This window comes from Taudactylus pleione, unplaced genomic scaffold (assembly GCF_031769625.1).
Source record: "Taudactylus pleione unplaced genomic scaffold, aTauple2 ptg000203l, whole genome shotgun sequence".
NCBI lineage: Eukaryota > Metazoa > Chordata > Amphibia > Anura > Myobatrachidae > Taudactylus > Taudactylus pleione.
The window spans coordinates 9358074-9382498 of NW_028284605.1; the positions used below are offsets into that span (position 1 = coordinate 9358074).

The 24425-nt window shown below is 41.0% G+C and overlaps 1 protein-coding gene across 1 annotated transcript in view; it reads right to left on the reverse strand.

The window, feature by feature from the left end:
• FOXN1 (forkhead box N1) overlaps positions 1-24425 on the reverse strand; it is a 126383-nt gene that overhangs the window by 24162 nt on the left and 77796 nt on the right. Inside the window, exon 5 of the mRNA XM_088477809.1 lies at positions 16952-17077. Coding sequence (XP_088333935.1) covers positions 16952-17077 — 126 coding nt within the window. The remainder of the gene's footprint in view (positions 1-16951; positions 17078-24425) is intronic.

The following is a 24425-nucleotide window of genomic DNA, read 5'->3' on the forward strand; positions in this document are numbered from 1 at the left end:
GCCTGCATAATATTACTTTTATCATAATAATAATCTCATCATACAAGCCTGCATAATATTCAATTTATAGTATTAGTAATCTCATCATTTAGCGCCGCAAAATATTCTATTTATATTGCTAGTAATCTCATCATAAAGCACTGCATAATATTCTATTTATATTACTAGTATTCTCAACATACAGCACTGCATAATATTACATTTATAGTAATATCATCATACAGCACTGTATAATATTCATTTTTATAGCACTAGCAATCTCATCATACAACACTGCATAATATTCCATTTATAGTACTAGTAATTTCATTGTACAGCACTCAATAATATTCTATGTATAGTACTAGCATTCTCATAATACAGCACTGCTTTATAATCCATATAAAGTACTAGTATTCACATAATACAGCACTGCATAATAATCCATATAAAGTACTAGTATTCACATAATACAGCACTGCATAATTTTAATTTTATAGTACTAGAAATGTCATTGTACACCACTGTGTAATATTACATTTATAGTACTAATAATAATATAATTGTACAGCATTGTTTAATAATCATTTTATAGCACTAGCAATCTCATCATACAACACTGCATAATAGTACTAGCCATTTCATTGTACAGCACTACATAATATTACATTTATCATACAAGTTATATCATCATACAGCACTGCATAATATTCCATTTATAGTACTAGTTTTCATCATAATGCACTGCATTATATTCAATTTATAGTACTGGTAATATCATCATACAACACTGTACAATATTAATTTTATAGTACTAGTGATATCATCATACAACACTGCATAATATTTAATTTATAGTACTAGCAATTTCATTGTACAGCACTACATAATATTACATTTATCGTACAAGTTATATCATCATACAGCACTGCATAATATTCCAATTATAGTACTAGTAATCTCATCATACAGCACTGCATTATATTCAATCTATAGTACTAGTAGTAATATCATCATACAGCACTGTACAATATTAATTTGATAGTACTAGTAAAATCATCATACACTGCATAATATTACATTTATAGTACTAGTAATCTCATTGTACAGCACTGTATATTATTCATTTTATAGTACTAGCAATCTCATCATACATCACTCTATACTATTCATTTTGTAGTACTAGTAATCTCGTCATACAACACTGCATAATATCACATTTATAGTACTAGTAATCTCATGGTACAGCACTGTATAATATTCATTTTATAGTATTAGTAATCTAATCATACAGCACTGTATATTATTCATTTTATAATACTAATAGTCTCATCATACATCACTGCATAATATTCAATTTATAGTACTAGTAATCTCATCATACAGCACTGTATACTATTCATTTATAGCAGGGGTCAGGGAACTTTTTTACCTTTTACCCCAAAATAAATTTAGATACGCCGACGTTACCCCCTTGATTTGAAAGGAAGGAAATCATATAGTAGTGCCTCATAGTTATGCCCCTGTAGTAGTGCCCCCATATAATGCCCCCGTAGTAGTGCCCCCATATAATGCCCCTGTAGTAGTGCCCCCATATAATGCCCCTATAGTAGTGCCCCCATATAATGCCCCCATAGTAGTGCCCCTTTAGTAGTGCCCTCATATGACCCTGTAGTAGTGCCCCCCATAGTTATGCCCCTGTAGTGGTGCCCCCATATAATGCCCCTGTAGTAGTGCCCCCATATAATGCCCCTGTAGTGCCGCTTGTACAAAAAAAACCCCACTTACCTTAATCCTGGCTCCTGCATCTGCCACCGTCCTGTCTGCCTGCTCCTCAGAACTATGGGAGAGACGTCATGACATCTCTCCCATAGAGCCGGAAGCTGGAGTTCAGAACTCCAGCCTCCGGCTAACGCGGTGCTGCAGGGAAGGAGCCGGGCACCTGCTGGTAATAACATCTCAGCGGGCGTCCAGCTTAGAGCCTCCCTGCGGCACAGCCGGGTATGCATATGATTCATTCTGTAGAATGATTCATATGCATGCCCGGCTGTCCATCCATTACCCCCAAGAATTTCATTTTTACCCCATGTGGGGTCATTTATCCCTGTTCCCCAACCACTGCATAGCATACTTGCCTACTTCTGATAATTAGTTTCATGGAGATTATAGGCTGTAGTAAAATCCGCAGCATGGACGCAACAGAGGAGGTGTGGCCAGCTCCGGGCAAAAGGACGTATCTAGCTTCGCTTAAGGGGGTATCTATTCCCAATAAGGGGGGTGTGTTGCAGAGGCAGGTGAAAACATATGTAAAATGCATAAACTAAAATAAAGCATTGGAATAATAAAAAAGCATACACTTTTCTAAAATATGGCTGAATGTTTATTGTTGTAAATTATTTCATAGCTACAGTAGCACTATTCCAAGACAATGGAGTATGGATAAAGAAGGGACATTAAAGTTAGACAAAATAAATGCAGATTTGAGAGCAAAGGGTAGGGAGAGGCCTGCTGTGAGAGAGCTCACAATCTAATGGGAAACAGACAGAACTATGGGGACAGTAACAAGGATGCACCAGTGTAAGTATAGGTGGGAGTATGATATCTATTGTAAAAGGGTGGGCTTTCACTTTAGTGAATGTGAGGGGGTTCAGTGTGAAGCTGTCTGGACTAACTGGATTGCCTTATCTTGCAAGGTTATGATCTCATTAGACAGCTCTCTTGAATGACAGGCAGTCTGCCCTCCCAGTGGGGACCTGCAGAGTGCAGACTGCCTGTCATTCCAGAGAACTGTCCACAGAGATCACAACCCTGCAAAATAAAGTAATCCCAACCTTAATTCTCAATCCTTCCATCCACGGGAAACCATCTGCGCAGAGCAAAGCAACAGTAAACAAAGCTGCTTAGTTTACTGTCACTTTGGAAGCTCTGTCACATAATAAACAAAAGTTCCAGAGTCTCTGCCACTTACTTTTACTGTTTTTCTAGGGGATCGGTTTAGAGCCATCAGGGAAAAGACGCTGCAGCATCCAGTCACTGCCATGTGACTCCGGGTGGGCAGGCACTGCAGGGAGTCTGTGTCTGAATATGTGCTAGGCAGCCACCGCTGCTCACAACCCCACGGTGGCCAGCCTCTAGCACTGCAGCAGCAAAGTCACGTTGCTACATCCTCCTCACTCAAGCCCCGTCTCTGCCCCATCCAGACTCGCACATGCGCAGTCGGATATTCAACTGCACAGTCGGGAAACCGGGAGGTTTTCTTTACTTTCCGGGGTAGCGGGAGCTCCCATCTTAAAACGGGAGGCTCCCGCGGAAATCGGGAGAGTAGGCAAGTCTGATTTATAGTACTAGTAATTTTGTCATGCAACACTGCATAATATTACATTTATAGTACTAGTGCTCTCATGGTACACCACTGTATAATATTACATTTATAGTACTAGTAATCTCATCATACAGCACTGCATAATATTACATTTATAGTACTAGTAATCTCATCATACAGCACTGCATAATATTACATTTATAGTACTAGTGCTCTCATGGTACACCACTGTATAATATTACATTTATAGTACTAGTAATCTCATCATACAGCACTGCATAATATTACATTTATAGTACTAGTGCTCTCATGGTACACCACTGTATAATATTACATTTATAGTACTAGTAATCTCATCATACAGCACTGCATAATATTACATTTATAGTACTAGTGCTCTCATGGTACACCACTGTATAATATTACATTTATAGTACTAGTAATCTCATCATACAGCACTGCATAATATTACATTTATAGTAGTAGTAATCTCATCATACAGCACTGCATAATATTAAATTTATAGTAGGGATGTGCAGGCTCGGATAGGTTCGAGTTTGCACGTTGAGTTCGGATTTTTCCCTCCAAAAAAACGGAACTCAGAAAGAGGCTAAACGTCATCTTACATGGACGAACATCATCATTCCTGGACTTTGGACGAACATCATCATTCCTGGACAAAAGTCCAGGAATGATGATGTTCGTCCATGTAAGATGACATTTAGCCTCTTTCCGAGTTCCGGTTTTTTGGAGGGAAAAATCCGAACTCAACGTGCAAACTCGAACCTATCCGAGCCTGCACATCCCTAATTTATAGTACTAGTAATCTCATCATACAGCACTGCATAATATTCCATTTATAGTACTAGTAATCTCATCATACAGCACTGCATAAAATTACATTTATAGTACTAGTAATCTCATCATACAGCACTGCATAAAATTAAATTTATAGTACTAGTAATCTCATCATACAGCACTGCATAATATTCCATTTATAGTACTAGTAATCTCATCATACAGCACTGCATAATATTCCATTTATAGTACTAGTAATCTCATCATACAGCACTGCATAATATTCCATTTATAGTACTAGTAATCTCATCATACAGCACTGCATAATATTACATTTATAGTTCTAGTGCTCTCATGGTACACCACTGTATAATATTACATTTATAGTACTAGTAATCTCATCATACAGCACTGCATAATATTACATTTATAGTACTAGTAATCTCATCATACAGCACTGTATAATATTACATTTATAGTACTAGTAATCTCATCATACAGCACTGCATAATATTACATTTATAGTACTAGTAATCTCATCATACAGCACTGCATAATATTACATTTATAGTACTAGTAATCTCATCATACAGCACTGCATAATATTACATTTATAGTACTAGTGCTCTCATGGTACACCACTGTATAATATTACATTTATAGTACTAGTAATCTCATCATACAGCACTGCATAATATTACATTTATAGTAGTAGTAATCTCATCATACAGCACTGCATAATATTAAATTTATAGTAGGGATGTGCAGGCTCGGATAGGTTCGAGTTTGCACGTTGAGTTCGGATTTTTCCCTCCAAAAAAACGGAACTCAGAAAGAGGCTAAACGTCATCTTACATGGACGAACATCATCATTCCTGGACTTTGGACGAACATCATCATTCCTGGACAAAAGTCCAGGAATGATGATGTTCGTCCATGTAAGATGACATTTAGCCTCTTTCCGAGTTCCGGTTTTTTGGAGGGAAAAATCCGAACTCAACGTGCAAACTCGAACCTATCCGAGCCTGCACATCCCTAATTTATAGTACTAGTAATCTCATCATACAGCACTGCATAATATTCCATTTATAGTACTAGTAATCTCATCATACAGCACTGCATAAAATTACATTTATAGTACTAGTAATCTCATCATACAGCACTGCATAAAATTACATTTATAGTACTAGTAATCTCATCATACAGCACTGCATAAAATTAAATTTATAGTACTAGTAATCTCATCATACAGCACTGCATAATATTCCATTTATAGTACTAGTAATCTCATCATACAGCACTGCATAATATTCCATTTATAGTACTAGTAATCTCATCATACACCACTGTATAATATTACATTTATAGTACTAGTAATCTCATCATACAGCACTGCATAATATTACATTTATAGTACTAGTAATCTCATCATACAGCACTGTATAATATTACATTTATAGTACTAGTAATCTCATCATACAGCACTGCATAATATTACATTTATAGTACTAGTAATCTCATCATACAGCACTGCATAATATTAATTTTATAATACTAATAGTTTCATCATACAGCACTGCATAATATTCCATTTAGAGAACTAGTAATCTTATCGTACAGCACTGCATAATTTTCCATTTATGGCTTTAGTAATCTCATCATACAGCACTGTATAATATTCATTTTATAATACTAATAGTCTCATCATACAGCACTGCATAATATTCCAGTTATAGTGATAGTAATCTCATCATACATCACTGCATAATATTACATTTATTGTAGGGGTGAGCGGGTTCGGATTTCTGAAATCCGAACCCCCCCGAGCCCCCCCGATCCGAGGCCGATCCGAGTCAGGCTCGACTTTTCCCGCCTGACTTGGATCTGAAATCGAGGCAAAACGTCATCATCCCGCCTTCCGGGTCTCGCAGGTTTTGGATCCTATATAAGGTACCCGCGTCGGCGCCATTTTCTCACTCGGCTGTGGACAGTGAAGAGGGAGGGTGGGAGTTAGGGCTGGCTGGGCTGTGTAGTGTAGTGTAGTGCAGAGTAGTGTTGTGCTGTGCTGTGCTGCGCTGTGCTGCTGTTGTCCATAGGGGCTGGGTCCACTACTTCAAAGTCCATAGGGGCTGGCTGTGTTGTGCTGTGCTGCTGTTGTCCATAGGGGCTGTGTCCACTACTTCAAAGTCCATAGGGGCTGGCTGGACTGTGTTGTGCAGTCAGTTGTCCATAGGGGCTGTGTCCACTCCAAAGTCCTGTGCAGTGTCCCAGTCCTAAAGGGGTGCTGTAGTGTTGTCCAGGGGGTGCTCTGTCCATCAGGGGTGCTCCCCCCAAGTGCTAAAAAAATATATATTTTTTCTGTGTTTGTGAATTGTGTGCGCAGTAGCCTCACGTGCATCAAGAAAGTAGTGCCAAGCGTGCGCCTCTGTCATAAGTAAAGGGCCGGCTGGCTTGACCGTTAAAGGGTGCTGTAACCCCCAAAGTACACTCCAAACCAAATAAAAAAATATTTTCTGTGTTTGTGAATTGTGTGCACTGTGGCTGCACGTGCATCAACGAAGGAGCAGCGCCAAGCGTGCGCCTGTGTCCCATAAGTAAAAGGCCGGCTGGCTTGTCCATTAAAGGGTGCTGTAACCCCCCAAAGGGCACTCCAAACAAAATAAAAATATATATTTTTTTGTGTTTGTGAATTGTGTGCGCAGTAGCCGCACATGCATCAACAAAGTAGTGCCAAGCGTGCGCCTGTGTCATAAGTAAAGGGCCAGCTGGCTTGACCGTTAAAGGGTGCTGTAACCCCCAAAGTACACTCCAAACAAAATAGAAAAATATTTTCTGTGTTTGTGAATTGTGTGCACTGTGGCTGCACGTGCATCAACAAAGGAGCAGCGCCAAGCGTGCACCTGTGTCCCATAAGTAAAGAGCCAGCTGGCTCATTTCTTAAAGGGTGGTGTAACCCACAAAGTGCACTACTCTCCAGAAAAAAGAAAAAAATATTTTCTGTGTTTGTGTGCGCCTTAGCCGCACGTATATATCAATATAACATAAATGGAGGACCAAACTTTCTCCGATAAAAATAAAATAGGGAAAGATCAAGAACCACTTCCTCCTAGTGCTGAAGCTGCTGCCACTAGTCATGACATAGACGATAACATGCCATCAACGTCGTCTGCCAAGGCCGATGCCCAATGTCATAGTAGAGGGCACATACAATCCCAAATGACAAAGTTCAGGAAAATGACCTTGAAAAAAACATTTAAATCATCTGAAGAGAAACGTACAACATACAACATAAGGGTGGGTGGGAGGGCCCAAGGACAATTCCATCTTGCACCTCTTTTTTTTCTTTGCAGTATGTAGTGTTTGGGGCCTAGTTTTTCAAACTGCCATCCTGTCTACCACTGCAGTGTCACTCCTAGATGGGCCACGTGTTTGTGCCGCCCACTCGTGTCGCTTAGCATAGTCATCCAGCTACCTCGGTGCAATCTTTTGGCCATAAAAACAATATTGTGGTGTGTGAGGTGTTCAGAATAGACTGGAAATGAGTGGAAATGAAGGTTATTGAGGTTAATAATTGCATAGGAGCAGAAAAACCCACAAATTCTGTGATTTAAGCTGTTTTTATGCTTTTTAAAAAAAAAATACAGATCCAAAACACAAAAACCAGAACCCAAAACACGGAAGGGTGGTTTTGGCAAAACCAATCCATATCCAAAACCCGAAGAAAGATCCAGATCCAAAACCAAAACACAAAACACGAAAAGTGGCCGGTGCACACTCCTAATTTATTGTACTAGTAATCTCATCACACAGCACTGCATAATATTCCATTTACTGTACTAGTAATCTCATCATACAGCACTGCATAATATTCCATTTAAAGTACTAATAATTTTATCATACAGCACTGCATAATATTACATTTAAAGTACTAATAATCTTATCATACAGCGCTGCATAATATTCAATTTATAAGTAGTACTAGTAATGTCATCATCAGGGGCTGGCAACTTTTAGCCTGGGGGGCAAATGCATGCAGGCGGCCCTGGCAGAGGAGTAGCGTGTAGGCAGGGTGCCCGAAGAACGTGGGTGCTACGGCGCCCCCCCCCTCAAGTGTTCCAGGGAGGAGGCTGGCCATATGGGATTAATGTAAAGTAAAAATAAAGAGTAGGGACAGCCCCGTCATGGTGCCCATATGCAGTGCCCCAGGAGAGGACCCCCTTATACAGGCCTCCAGTAGTGCCCCCAGTAGTGATCCCCCCTATGCAGTGCAGCTTATACAGTGCCCCCAGTAGTGGTCCCCCCTGTGCAGTGACCCTTGTGCTCCCAGTAGTAAGCCCCTTATATAGTGCCCCCAGTAGTGGTACCCCCTATACAGTGCTCCTTATATAGTGCCCCCAGTAGCAGTCCACACCCCATGCAGTGCCCTCAATAGTGGTAACCCTTATGCAGTGCCCCTTAAATAGTGGCCCCATTTGTAATCTCCCCCTATGCAGTACCCCCAGTATTGCCCTTTTTATAGAGCCCCCAGCAGTGGTCCCTCGATGCAGTGCCCCCAGTGGTAGTCCCCTCCCCCCTATGTAGTGCCCCCAGTAGTAGTCCCCTCCCCCCTATGTAGTGCCCCTAGTAGTTGTCCCCTCCCCTTGTAGTGCCCATAGTAGTAGTAGTAGTCCCCCCCTTGTAGTAGTAGTCCCCCCCCTTGTAGTGCCCCCAGTAGTAGTTCCCCCAGTTGGAGTCCCCCCCTTGAAGTGCCCCCAGTTATAATCCCCAGTAGAGGTCCCCCCTTGTAGTGCCCCCCCCTGTAGTGCCCCCAGAAGTGATCTCCCCCTTGTAGTACCCCCAGTAGTGGTCTCCATCTTGTAGTGCCCCCAGTAGTAGTCCCTCCCTCTTGTAGTGCCCCCAGTAGTGGTTACCCCTTTGTAGTGTCCCCAGTAGTCCCCCCCTTGTAGTTACCCCAGTAGTAGTAGTCCCCTCCTTGTATTGCCCCCATTAGTAGTAGTCCCCCCCTTGCAGTGCCTCCAGTAGTGGTTCCCCCCTTGTGGTGCCCCCAGTAGTGGTCTCCCCCCTTGTAGTGCCAGCCTCCCCCCAGTAGACACGTAGTAAAAAAAACCAACCAAAAAACACTTACCTGAATCGCCGCTCCCGCCGTCGCCATCCGCTCCTCCGTCTGTCCTTCCCGGGCCGGGCCGCTCTGCATTATGGGAGAGACGTTATATGACGTCATGACGCCTCTCCCATTGCCCACTACGGGAGCCGGAAGATGGAGCGGCTCCTGCAGTGGACGCAGCAGCAGCTAATGAGAGTCTGACAGACTCTCATTGGCTGCTGATCAAAACAAACACACAGCTGCCGGAGCCGGCGGCTGTGTGTTTGTCACTTGTGTAGCACTGACCGAACTCCGTCTGGTCAGCGGTACACACGCGGTGCAGTCTGTGTCACAGTGACACAGACTGCCCGCGACCCGCATGACGTTGCGGCCCGGGGGGCACATGGCACCCTGCCCCCCGGCCCAGCCCGCCACTGGTCATCATACAGCACTGCATAATATTAATTTTATAGTACTAGTAATGTCATCATACAGCACTGCATAATATTCCATTTATTGTACTAGTAATCTCATCATACAGCACTGCATAATATTAAATTTATAGTACTAGTAATCTCATCATACAGCACTGCATAATATTCCATTTATAGTACTAGTAATCTCATCATACAGCACTGCATAATATTCCATTTATAGTACTAGTAATCTCATCATACAGCACGGCATAATATTACATTTATAGTACTAGTAATCTCATCATACAGCACTGCATAATATTACATTTATAGTACTAGTAATCTCATCATACAGCACTGCATAATATTCCATTTATTGTACTAGTAATCTCATCATACAGCACTGCAAAATATTCCATTTATTGTACTAGTAATCTCATCATACAGCACTGCATAATATTCCATTTATAGTACTAGTAATCTCATCATACAGCACTGCATAATATTCCATTTATTGTACTAGTAATCTCATCATACAGCACTGCAAAATATTCCATTTATTGTACTAGTAATCTCATCATACAGCACTGCATAATATTCCATTTATAGTACTAGTAATCTCATCATACAGCACTGCAAAATATTCCATTTATATAGTACTAGTAATCTCATCATACAGCACTGTATAATATTCCATTTAAAGTACTAATAATTTTATCATACAGCACTGCAAAATATTCCATTTATTGTACTAGTAATCTCATCATACAGCACTGCATAATATTCCATTTATAGTACTAGTAATTTCATCATACAGCACTGCAAAATATTACATTTATATAGTACTAGTAATCTCATCATACAGCACTGTATAATATTCCATTTATTGAACTAGTAATCTCATTATACAGCACTGCATAATATTCCATTTTTAGTAATAGTAATCTCATCATACAGCACTGCATAATATTCCATTTATAGTACTAGTAATCTCATCATACAGCACTGCAAAATATTACATTTATAGTACTAGTAATCTCATCATACAGCACTGCAAAATATTACATTTATAGTACCATACATGCCTACCCTCCCGGTTTTCGCGGGAGGCTCCCGATTTTTCGGGTAACCCCCCGCACCCCCGGAAGGGTAGGCATTTCTCCCGCATTCTGCCCACTTCCTAGTGAAGTGGGCAGAATTAGGAGAATACCGGCGGCAATCGCGGGTCTCCGTGAAGGGGGCGGGGCTTAAGCTGTGATTCTGCATGAATCACAGCATTTGGCCCCACCCCCTATGTAAATTGTGCCCAATAGCGGCAATTTTACCGCGAGGGGGCAGGGCTTAATGACGCGAATCGTCAAGCCCCGCCCCCGTCGGCCCCCTGCTGCTTCTCTTACCTGGGCTTCTCCCGGGAAGAGAATATTAAAGGTAGGCAACCCTGATAGTACTAGTAATCTCATCATACAGCCCTGTATAATATTCTATTTATATTATAGTACTAGTAATCTCATTATACAGCACTGCATAATATTCCATTTATTGTACTAGTAATCTCATCATACAGCACTGCATAATATTACATTTATAGTACTAGTAATCTCATCATACAGCACTGCATAATATTACATTTATTGTACTAGTAATCTCATCATACAGCACTGCATAATATTCCATTGATAGTACTAGTAATCTCATCATACAGCACTGCATAATATTCCATTTATAGTACCAGTAATCTCATCATACAGCACTGCATAATATTTGTTTTATAGAACTAGTAATCTCATTGTACAGCACTTTATAATATTACATTTATAGTACTAGTAATCTCATCATACAGCACTGCATAATATTACATTTATAGTACTAGTAATCTCATCATACAGCACTGCATAATATTCCATTTATTGTACTAGTAATCTCATCATACAGCACTGCAAAATATTCCATTTATTGTACTAGTAATCTCATCATACAGCACTGCATAATATTCCATTTATAGTACTAGTAATCTCATCATACAGCACTGCATAATATTCCATTTATTGTACTAGTAATCTCATCATACAGCACTGCAAAATATTCCATTTATTGTACTAGTAATCTCATCATACAGCACTGCATAATATTCCATTTATAGTACTAGTAATCTCATCATACAGCACTGCAAAATATTCCATTTATATAGTACTAGTAATCTCATCATACAGCACTGTATAATATTCCATTTAAAGTACTAATAATTTTATCATACAGCACTGCAAAATATTCCATTTATTGTACTAGTAATCTCATCATACAGCACTGCATAATATTCCATTTATAGTACTAGTAATTTCATCATACAGCACTGCAAAATATTACATTTATATAGTACTAGTAATCTCATCATACAGCACTGTATAATATTCCATTTATTGAACTAGTAATCTCATTATACAGCACTGCATAATATTCCATTTTTAGTAATAGTAATCTCATCATACAGCACTGCATAATATTCCATTTATAGTACTAGTAATCTCATCATACAGCACTGCAAAATATTACATTTATAGTACTAGTAATCTCATCATACAGCACTGCAAAATATTACATTTATAGTACCATACATGCCTACCCTCCCGGTTTTCGCGGGAGGCTCCCGATTTTTCGGGTAACCCCCCGCACCCCCGGAAGGGTAGGCATTTCTCCCGCATTCTGCCCACTTCCTAGTGAAGTGGGCAGAATTAGGAGAATACCGGCGGCAATCGCGGGTCTCCGTGAAGGGGGCGGGGCTTAAGCTGTGATTCTGCATGAATCACAGCATTTGGCCCCACCCCCTATGTAAATTGTGCCCAATAGCGGCAATTTTACCGCGAGGGGGCAGGGCTTAATGACGCGAATCGTCAAGCCCCGCCCCCGTCGGCCCCCTGCTGCTTCTCTTACCTGGGCTTCTCCCGGGAAGAGAATATTAAAGGTAGGCAACCCTGATAGTACTAGTAATCTCATCATACAGCCCTGTATAATATTCTATTTATATTATAGTACTAGTAATCTCATTATACAGCACTGCATAATATTCCATTTATTGTACTAGTAATCTCATCATACAGCACTGCATAATATTACATTTATAGTACTAGTAATCTCATCATACAGCACTGCATAATATTACATTTATTGTACTAGTAATCTCATCATACAGCACTGCATAATATTCCATTGATAGTACTAGTAATCTCATCATACAGCACTGCATAATATTCCATTTATAGTACCAGTAATCTCATCATACAGCACTGCATAATATTTGTTTTATAGAACTAGTAATCTCATTGTACAGCACTTTATAATATTACAATAATAGTACTAGTAATCTCATCATACAGCACTGCAAAATATTTCATTTATAGTACTAGTAATCTCATCATACAGCACTGCATAATACACATTTTATAGTACTAGCACTGTAATCTTATCATACATTACTGCATAATATTTATTTTATAGTACTAGTTATCAAATTGTACAGAACTGCATATATATTATCTACTAATATCTATTTATCCATTCATTAATTCATGCATTCATTCATACATTCATTTTAAATGTATCCAATATCTATCATCCATTCATTCACGATCAAAATCTCAATATCATTCCAATCTCCATCCACACATACAGTACATTCAATAACTATTCATATCTATCTATCTATCTATCTATCTATCTATCTATCTATCTATCTATCTATCTATCTATCTATCTATCTATCTATCTATCTAATTTATGTAGTCATCCAGCAGCCCTAACAAATTTGCCTCCTAGGAGGTGTATATATTTCTGTATGCAGGTCTACCTAAATTGCAATTCGATGGATATGCCTTATGGTACTCATCTTACATCCTTCCCCTCTCCCATTCTACCTCTCCAGTAGTAAGGTGTGACCATCTTAATTTGTGACTTTGGGCCTGATTCATTATGGATTGCAACTGCAACAGCGTACGCCGATCGGCCGATGGTGCGTACTGCGCATGCATAGTGCTAGTGCGTGAGTTAGCATTGCGATCGCACTGCGATCACCTATGCAGATTGGAATCCATCGCAGAGTGAGTGACAGGCTTTGAGGATTTTTATGGGTGGTAACGGGGGAGTGGTTGTAGAAACGCAGGTGTGCCTGTCCGTTTGAACGCTGTTGCATCGATGTGCTAAATTAGCCACTGCGATGGTGTACGCAGCTTGAGTAAGGTCTGAATTGTTGTAATTGTACATAAGGGTACGATGTTTCTCGATGTTACCGATGTATAAACAGGACTGCAAGGTAATATGGATGTGAGATAGCGGTAGTGGGCGTCTCTATGCTGGCTATGCGACAGCATTGCGATAGCATTCATTAGCATATTTCCACAGCAGGTTTGCATACGTAATTACAGCTGCGATCGCAATAGCGATCTGTAGTGAATCAGGCCCTAAATTTGCATACTGACGTGCACCTGTGCATTTTTTGGTGTGCACGTGCAGTATGAAAATGCATATCTTCTGCTAACAAAACAGATGGATATTTATCTCTGCATGAGGCTAGGGGTATATTTACTAAAGTGCGGGTTTATAGAAGTGGTAGTGTTACCCATAGCAACCAATACTTATCATTTATCTAGCACCTTCTAGAAGATAATAGCTAAAATCGAATTGGTTGCTATGGGCAACACCTGCACTTCTATCAACCCGCACCTAAGTACATATACTCCTAAGTGTGGCTCATGTAGTTCTAGTTCAGCCACAGTTGAAGACGTGATTAGCTTCAACTTTTGCCATTGGATTCATTCGAGGCTACTTCCAGAAATTCACATCTAATTAGTTCTGTCTGTTCCATCAGTAGCAATTAAAATATGTTTCGCTGTTAGTACCTAAATATACACCAATATGCTGTACACTTTGCAACGTGGCAAATACACACTACATGTAAGAAATGGCTTTAAGGTATGTTAGGAGGGATGGATGAGCGACAACTTGTCAGTCTGCCAGTCTACAGGTGTATAGGGACTGGTAACAAAGAGATGAGCATGCTGATGCTCGTCCATGTTATTCTTCAGCCTAAGGCTTTTTTTTTTTGTCTTCTACAGTTTCAGTACTGAAACTGTAATTATGCCAGTGTGCCTTTGTAAAGTTGGCACCTGACTGCAGAAAGGGCGGTGACCTTCTTTCTTTTTAGAATTATGAAATATGATTTCAACAATATTGACTTCAGAACACCTACAATGCTGAACATTGCACCTGGAACAAGATGACGGTAGGCAGGGAGAAGATTGATATAAACAGCCAGCTATTATATCAAATACTAATGTACCCAGCATAAATTATAACCTGGCCCCACCCAGCATGGATGTCCTGAATTTTTAAAATATTACAGTGAGCAAAGTAAAGTTTAATTACGTACAGAAATTATGAAACCAATTTGACTAAACAAGTTGTTCTTTTTTTTTTTTTTTGTAAGGTTGAACACACTGCGGTGATACCCAGGATTGGTGGGGTTTGGTATAAAAGATCTACATGGAAAAGATAGACAATGTCTAGATAGACCCCACATGGTAGACAGTCAGTAGGTAGATAGAGACAAATGGTCAACATACAAAAGGTTGACATAGATGAAGACACAGGTGCAAAAGGTTGACAAGGTCAAAAGGTTGACACAAAAATGGTCGACACATGTTTTCTTTTTTCTAATCCCAATCTTCACCCAATCCCTACCCTTGGTGACTAACCCTAACCGTCCCTCCGAGTGTCTAACTTTAAACGTCGGGGTAAGTGCCTAACCTTAGCCGTCTCTCCTAGAGCCTAACCTAAACAGTACATAGTCGTGTGACAGTGAAACAATGTACATCTATCACTGTAATGTACAGATTCTCAAACTCTGTCCTCAGGACCACAAACAGTGCATGTTTTCCAGGTCTCCTCACAGAATCACAAGTAAATTAATTAGCTCCACCTGTGGATATTTTAAAATGTGTCAGTGAGTACACCTGTGCACCTGCCAGGAGAACAGGAAAATGTGAACTGTTTGGGGTTCTGAGGACTGAGTTTGATAACCACTGCTGTAATGCAAAGGTTCCCAAATTCCACAACTGCAGTCCAGATTATAAGGATATCCATGCTTAAGCCCAGATGGTTAAATCAAATTGACGGAAGTACTAATATCCTTAAAACCTGGAATGTAATGGCAGAGTTTCGGAACCTCTGCTGTAATGCTAAACTATATAACCATTTAATCCATTAAGAACACTGAGGTTTCTGTGGTTGGAAAACTCTGCCATTCTGAAATAATTATATGACATATCCTTACCTATACAATTGTAGTTGTGGCCCAGAGCTAAACTGAGATTAATTTTTAGTGTCCAAGTTTTGCATATAATTGACACCTGATAATGTTGTGAACACATTTTAAAGTAACAAAATGTAATGAACAAGTTCTCTATTAACTTGAAAATAAAAAAAAAGCATAAAATTTGTTCTACTCAGAATATATGACTATGGCCAGTGGTTCTCGGTCCTCAGGACCCCAGACAGTTCACATTTTGCAGGTCACCCAGCAGGTGCACAGGTGTACTCATTATTCACTGACACTTGGGATATCTGGAAAACATGCACTATTTGGGGTCCTGAGGACCGAGTTTGAGAAACTGACTTAGACACAAAAGACTAATAAATACTATGCTAAATGGGTGGCCTTCTAACTTTTTAAAGTCCAAACTTTAACTTTAATCTCAGTATTACATTAAAACAATACATGTAATCAAAGAAAAATACACCTATCTGTAAAAACGTAACTGCAGGAATAAACAAATGTTACAAGCTATAGCAAACAAATCTAACCATAAAGTAGGATGGAGCTGGGGGCAGCAAGTGAGGGCTCGGAGAGCTGCCAGTTGCTCATCATCATTCTATCTCTGAAATACAGTAGCACCTTTGATATGAACTTTGTGCCTAACCTGCAGTTTCATAACAGAGTCCCTCGTAACCCACCACTTTGGGCGATGTCCCCCCTCTAGGTTCTTCCACAGGCCGCTGGTCTACTAACTATATCCCCATGAGGGGGCAGGAAAGAATATTCTTCTCAACTTAGGAATGTGGGACTGGTATGCAAATTCAAAGCTCAGGATCACCTAATGGTAGCTCTGGGTTAATGTTGATAAACTTTTTAAAAGATGCTGAAATTATTTAAATAAACACCAGCAGTTTTGTAGAAAGCAAATCCATATATATATATATATTTAGTCCAGACCATTGGGACTATTTTTTCATTTCAACGTTATTCTGCTGTGACATATATACAGTCTATATAAGAAGTCAGGTGAGTTTACATGGCAGACTTACCTGGGGAAATGTCTGTGGGGCACAGTAGATCTGCTGTGTTGGTGACTGCGACCAGTACATCCTTTGCTCTTTTTCTTGTTGTCGCATTACCAATGATTGGGGCTTCAGCTTTACATCTGACCCCAACTACAATAACGAAGGACAGATTATTAAGTGCATTGTTACTTAATATTTGTGTACTATATCATTGTGTTTAGGACATGGTTCTATAATTGACCCCTTAAAGTGCTCCAACAATATGGCTGCTTCTATTGTGTTTAGGAAAATTATAAAATGCCTTCATTAACATGGCTCAGTAGTGTTCCTTAGTTAGATGAACATTGTACACTCCTTATTTTTTTGTGCACTTTCACCTATAAAAAATAAACATAGAGAATGATAGTAGTATTTTTTAAACAAGTAATGCTGTTCTTTTCTATACCATTTGGTTAAAATATTCTATAAATTCACATTGTATCCATTTCCCAGATTAATAAATCCAATCAGCAGACAACAGCTGCTCTACAGGCACACAACTACATCGACATACAGTGCATGACCCGTGCAGTCGCCAGTTTACACCTGTGTCCCTGCACATCTGCTTCCTCTCTCCGCCTCCAACACTATAAATAGGAGCCAAATCTCTCCCACTCGTGTGTTGTCCTGAAGCCTACTCCTCATGCGTGCCGCTGACTTGTGGAGGGTGCAGGGATCAGTGCAAGGGGGTAGTGCTTTACACTGTGCGGCCAGCTTTCTACACTAATTATCATACAATTAACAAAGCTCTTACATTACATCATGACCCAGACTAAGTACAATAGGTAAATGACTCCAATAATTAGGAGTCAGCATTATTATAATGCAAAATTTGACACGTGCTATGTAATTAAAATGTAAAGGATTAGGGTCTATGCAAATTAAATGACCAACATACAATACTAGCCATACCCAGAGCCGTAACTATAATTTTTGGTGCCCTGTGCCAGAGAGAGCATTTCCGCCGCCCCCCCAACATTTTTTAAATAGGGACATAAGATAATGCACCTGAAAAAAGGCCATGGCCTCATGGGGACATGGGGAAGGGCCAGGGAAGTGATAGGAGAGGCCAGGAGATGCTGGGGATAAAAGAAGAGGAAGCTACAAGTGAGAGTGATAATAAACAGGAAAATTGACAGGCCCAAACAGCGCCCCCTGCCCTGCGGTGCCCTGTGCCATATCACTGGTCGCACTACCCTAGTTACAGCCCTGGCCATATCCCACATGATATGCCAGCCATGGTCTTCCACACATTATTTAACACCTTCTGCCCTCACACAATATAGCAACCATGTGCCCTCCCACATTGTAGCAACTTTATATCCATTTACAGGGGAGTGCATTGCTGATCCCCATAGCAAAATTGGGCAGTGGCCAAGCAATGACACTGTAATCCAGGGATGGGGAACCTCAGGCCCAGGAGCCGTATAAGGCCTGAGGAATCATTTGTTCTGGCCCTCAGAGATTTTTTCTACTTGCCTTATCTGGCTAGCAGGGTGCCTAGAATGGCACCCTGCAGCCAGAATCTATGCAGCAGTGCTGCCTGGAACATCCTTAGGACACTTCAGATGGTCACACCATTGCAATTACAGATCCCCGGAGCATCCTCACTATGCTCAGGGCATTGCTGTAATCACCAGCGATTGTCGCCCCGCCCATGTGTGACATCACACGGAGGGTCGTGGCCTGCACTGGGCCCGCGAATAATGTTATATATATATCAAAATGGCCATCGGCAGAAAAAAGGTTCCCCACCCCTGCTGTAATGGCTGGGCATTCTCTGTTGTCAGTAGGGCAGTGCAATGTCCTTCTCTTGTGCATGCACAGTCCAGCTAATGTGCCATCTTAGAAGAGGCTTCTCAATGGAGTGAGGGCCTTGGAGTAGTGGAAGCAAGTGGAAGGGGGTACCAGTTGGCTGTCATGCTTCTCCTAAATTCAAGGCCCATAGTGAACAAACCCCATACACTTATTGTAGTTCCGATACTATTCATAAATAATAGGTCATATACCTAATTTACCAACATGTGCCATTACTAATATATTGTACAAGGATCATCCTTCCTTTCGGCAACTTATGATTAAAGTTTGGCATTTGGTGGCCATGGAGAAAATATCTGCTTATCTTCACAATACCTCCCACAGGTTCCTCATTGTTTCATTGTTTGGTGTGACTGGTTTATATACAATAACACCACAGCACAAGGAGCTCTTCCTTCTGGCTATACAGACCTCCTAATGTAATGTTGCCAAGTCTCCCTCTTAACACATTACATCGTTATCGTTCAATCGTTCATTAATCGTGCATAAATCGGGCATTAAAATGTCAAAAACAACCAGCAATGTGCGCTCTCGCTGGTCGTTTTGGACATCAATCATCGCCTGAACATGCTTGTTAATCTGCTGATAATGACAGATAAACCTTGTTTGGGGATGAGTGAGGGTGCCTGTACTGAATGACATATCGTTCAGTGTAGGCACTACAGGGGATGAGGAATGACTGTACGATTACAATGTTGTCATCGTACTGTCGTTCCACTATCTGCTAGTAGATATGAACCTATACCATGGCCATTTTTTGGAAATTTTCACCTAGATTATAATGTAGACCCGGATTAGGCCTCATTCTCTCTCCCTATCCCCCATTCTCCTCCTCTCTTTTCTCCTTCTCCCTCCTCCATTCTCCCACTTTCCCCTTCTCCCTGTTCTCATGTTTCTCTCATGTTTCCATTCTGTGCCTTGAAGTGTTATTTTTGGCATATTTAGCTACATGCCTTAGTATTGAGCATTTCCTATCCCCGGCCCTGCACCTACCCCAGTTTATATGCACACTTATGTATATGTTTTGTATACTATTGATGTTTTATTTGCTCATGCTTGTATCACAGTACTATCCTTAATTGTAAAACCTTAAATAAATATGTGTATAAATATATATATTGTAACAGCCTGTGCACGACACATTATAGTTTACCAGCTATCTTCACACATAATATTCCAATCTGCACTAGCAATGTGACTTCACACATATTACAGCTGCCATATTGTACCAGTGGTGCCTATATACATACTAGCATGTCCCCAATACGTACTATACCCCTCATGCAAGAGATCAGCCCAACTGTGCCTATATTACAGTAGTTTTATGTCTCCACACCATTTGTACCCAAATGCAGCTACAGATTTTTTCCTAATCACCACTACGGCAACAGGTACCATATGGAATTGGTTTACTGTGTAGAAACCTGCTATAGTTCTGTAACTTGGTTCTAATACTGAAACCTTGGTAATCATGTGGTAAATGTTTCCAGGAAACACAGGGGTCTATGTACTAAGCCTTGGAGAGCGATAAAGTGGACAGAGAAAAAGTACCAACGATTCAGCTCCTAACTGTCTTTTTTCAAACACTTTCTGTAAAGTGACAGGAGCTGATTGGTTGGTACTTTATCTTTATCCACTTTTTTTCTCTCCAAGGCTATATAGACCCCACAGAATGATGGCTGTAACCATACAGGCTAGAATGGTTGCATCACTCACTCCTCACCCAGACTACTAACACTGCAAAAATGTCTTTATAAAATGACAGCCCTTCCCAGACAAGGCTGTGTCAGCTATAGGTCTCCAACACTAGAATAACTCTGCTTGTAATAGACCGGAGTAGGTCCCACCAGGCTTAAGTAGGCACTAAAATAACTCATCTGAACCTATAAATGATGCATGGTGTCTTGTGGAAGAGCCAGTGATTAAATCCAGGTAGCAGGATAGCCAACACACTAGCCAAGGATGGTGAATGGAGAAGGTAGAATAAACAAGCCAAAGTCAGTATTGGATAGATCCCAATGGTCAAGGTCGCTATCCAGAAAAGGGTGGTCAAGAATTCACAAGTTTAGTCACTAAGGGGGAGATTTAATAAAGCTTGGAGAGAGATAAAATTGGAGGTAAATAGCACCAACCAATCAGCTCCTAACTGTCATTTTTCAAACACAGCCTGTAAAGCAGGGATGGGGAACCTCAGGTCCAGGGGCAGTATAAGGCCCATGGAATCATTTGGTCTGGCCCTCAGAGCTTTTTTCTGCTAGCCTCATCTGGCTAGCAGTTGCCTAGAATGGCACCCTGCAGCCAGAACCTATGCAGCAGTGCCGCCTGGAGCGTCCTTAGGATGCTACAGACTGTCACACTGCTGCCCTTACAGCATCACCAGCGATTGTGGTATCGCCCTCGTGTGACATCACACGGAGGGGACGTGGCCTGCACCAGGCCCATGAATAATGTTATATTTATCAAAATGGCCCTCGGCAGAAAAACAGTTCCCCACCCCTGCTGTAAAGTGACAGTTAGGAGCTGATTGGTTGGTGCTATTTATCTCCAATTTCATCTCTCTCCAAGCTTTATTAAATCTCCCCTAAATGACAGCAGGCAATGGAGTCCTTCACCAAATATTTAAAACTAATACCTTGTTCAGGCAAGGACCACTTACAACAGACTCTTAAATAGAAGGAATGTAGGAGGTGGCACTAAAGAGGTGTGATATTATAATCCTGTGCCAAATGTAAAATATCTAACGGTCAGTGGCATGATATCATCGCAGACTGATGACACTGCACCCAGCACATGAAGCAGTGACGTCACTGTATAGACGAGGGGGAGCAGCAACTAGTTATGTTTTGTGAGATAATTGTTCAACTAGTCTAATAGATGATTAAGGCAGGGATTCTGTAAGATTAACATAGTGAGGCCCCAGAAGACTACAGTTGAAAACACCTTTCTTAGATAATGTACAAAATATTATATCCAGCAGTAGGAACATTATAAGGTACACACTCCAGGATATCAATTAGTAGCAGAGTAAATGATTGAAACCAGGAGAACCTATATTAACAAAGCTCCTCTATATTCCTACTCACAGATCATATTCTGGGGATTTCCTGGACTGATTAAAGAGATGTAAATAACACATATATAGATAACAGTGTTGCATTTCTATTGTATATTATCCTTATTTATAATGTAGCTAGCATAAAACAATATGCTCCACAATTACTTGTTTTCTGTGAAGTGACAATGTATAGATGGGGGTAGACCTAATTATTATGCAGCCTGAGGAAGCAGTTACATTACAATGTTACTCTTGTCATTCCTCTTTGCAAAGCAACAAAATTATTTTTGTCTTTCTATCTCCAGGCCACAAACATTATCACTTTTTTCACATAATAGAAAATAATTTAGACAACTGCAGCAAGAAAATGTGCGTTTGTGAGCCTTTGGCCTAAAGCTGGGTACAGTACACATGCACAATATTTCGGATTGATATATCGTGCGGCTCGCATAGTGCGTATGCTCGAATGTGTGTGCACGGGGGTCGTTCATCGCGCAGCAGATGGGAAGATGCGATTAACGATGCAATGCTGGGAACGACACATCGTGCATCTGTACCCCGAATCATGCCATGTGTATGGCACAGTGTGTACCCAGCTTAAGTCTAACCAATCTTGGAACTGCGTTAGTGAAATAAACTATATTGATATGACAAAACAAATTCAAGACACGTCTAAATGATTTAAATATAAATATCTTTATATAAAATGCATATATATATAAACACACACAGTATATATATCTACTAGCACACGCAAGGGGGGTTTCTGAGTACCTAGAACCCCCCCCCCCCCCTCCCGATGGACCAATTCCCCTCTTCACTCTCTGGTTGCACTGGGGGCGGAGCCAATAGACAAGCCACGCTCCCATACAATTGATAATTGCGTCATTACAATGGGGGGGGGGGGCTAATGATGTGAAGTTCCCACCTCCATTAACAACCTGCTGCTGCATCAGAAGTGTAAGTACTGTATGTATGTGTGTTAGTGTGTATAAATGAGCACGGTATGTCTGTGTTAGTGTGTATATACTGTATGTGTTGCTTAGTAAATGGGCGGATTTGTCAACCTTGGTCCCAGGATATAATTTAAATCTGTATAAAGATCTTAATGCACTTGAACATATAAGATAGATATGGCAATTGCAGCATTAAAAGTTGTTAATTAATACAAACTTGTGGAACTGAAAGTCCTGGTAACTGAATGATATACTGTAAACTTATTACATGGAAGAGATACAGGTATTCACCAGTATAATCTGGCTACGCTTATTGGGGTCCCATAATACATGCAGTAGACTGTGGCTGCTGTGCTACTGTAAATTTAATGTAGCTGCCAACCGCGTCCGATCTCAGTGCTGTATATAACTGTATGCATGAAAGTTCCAAAACAGGAAATTGTGATTTCAGAGTCACAACAAGCTGGAGCAGAGCTGGATTAAGGGGGGATGAAATGGGGCAAGTACCCCCAGGCCAGACCCCCTTCTCTCAGGGGGCCCCCCAGCCTGAGGTGCTGCGACTCAACTGTAGTGGTGCTGTCCGCATAGGCGCACACAGGAGCCCCTAACCTGTCAGAGAAACCTTTGTCTCTATCTCACAGTGGCCAGGAAGTGCGGTACGAGATTGGAGCTGACATGCTGTGCCCGGGAGAGAAGAGAGAGAAAGAGAGAAGAGAGAGAGAGAGAGAGAGAGAGAGAGAGAAAAGCTCTGTTTGGCAATGCTCTCTGACTGTATTCTGCTGCTGAGCTGGGTCATCCTGAAGCCAGGGTCGGATGTGTCTGTCTTCTCTGCCGCAACCAGCTCTGCAAGCACTGCGTGCTGATGCCAACTACTCTCTGTCTCTAGCCAGCAGGCTTGAAGAGATAGGGGCCCATTTATCAAAGTTAATTTGAGGTCAATTCCCCAAAAACACATGTTTTCGGGGGTTTACCTCAAATATTAAGTATCCCCCGGATGTATGAAAGAGGGACGATACCTGCTGCGATCCCTCCATTGCCGCCTGCAGCCGCCTCCCCCATAGGTTTCTATGGGGGATGCAATGCTGCCAAATGTATCAATATCGGGAATGCAAAGCATTCAGTCAACGTTTCAGTTTATATCAACTGTCATCAGGATCCTGATGACAGTTGACATAAACTGAAACGTTGACATATTTAGCCTGGATTTGGAATCTCTTGTTTTTGCCTGGAGTGCCGCATCTTCCCCGCTGTGTATCTACCTATTTGTGAGGGCATCGTCAGAAGCTGACACGTGGTAATTGTGAGTGCCATTCTATATAATTTATATATATATTTATATATATATATATATATATATATATAAAAGGGATGTAGTCGGCATCCTGGCATGCGGACAAAATACCGGCGCCAGAATCCCAAAGGTAAATTTCGGGGGTAAGGGGGAGGATTAGATAGGGGTTAGGCAGTAGGGGGAGGGTTAGGAACTAAGGGGAAAGGGTTATGTTTAGGGTTTGGGAGGGGAGGTTAGGGTTAGGCACTGGGGAGGGTTAGGGCTAGGGGTTAGTGTTAGGTTCCTCAGTTAGTGGTGTTGGGATGCCGCTGTCGGTATTCTGACCAGCGGCATCCCGAC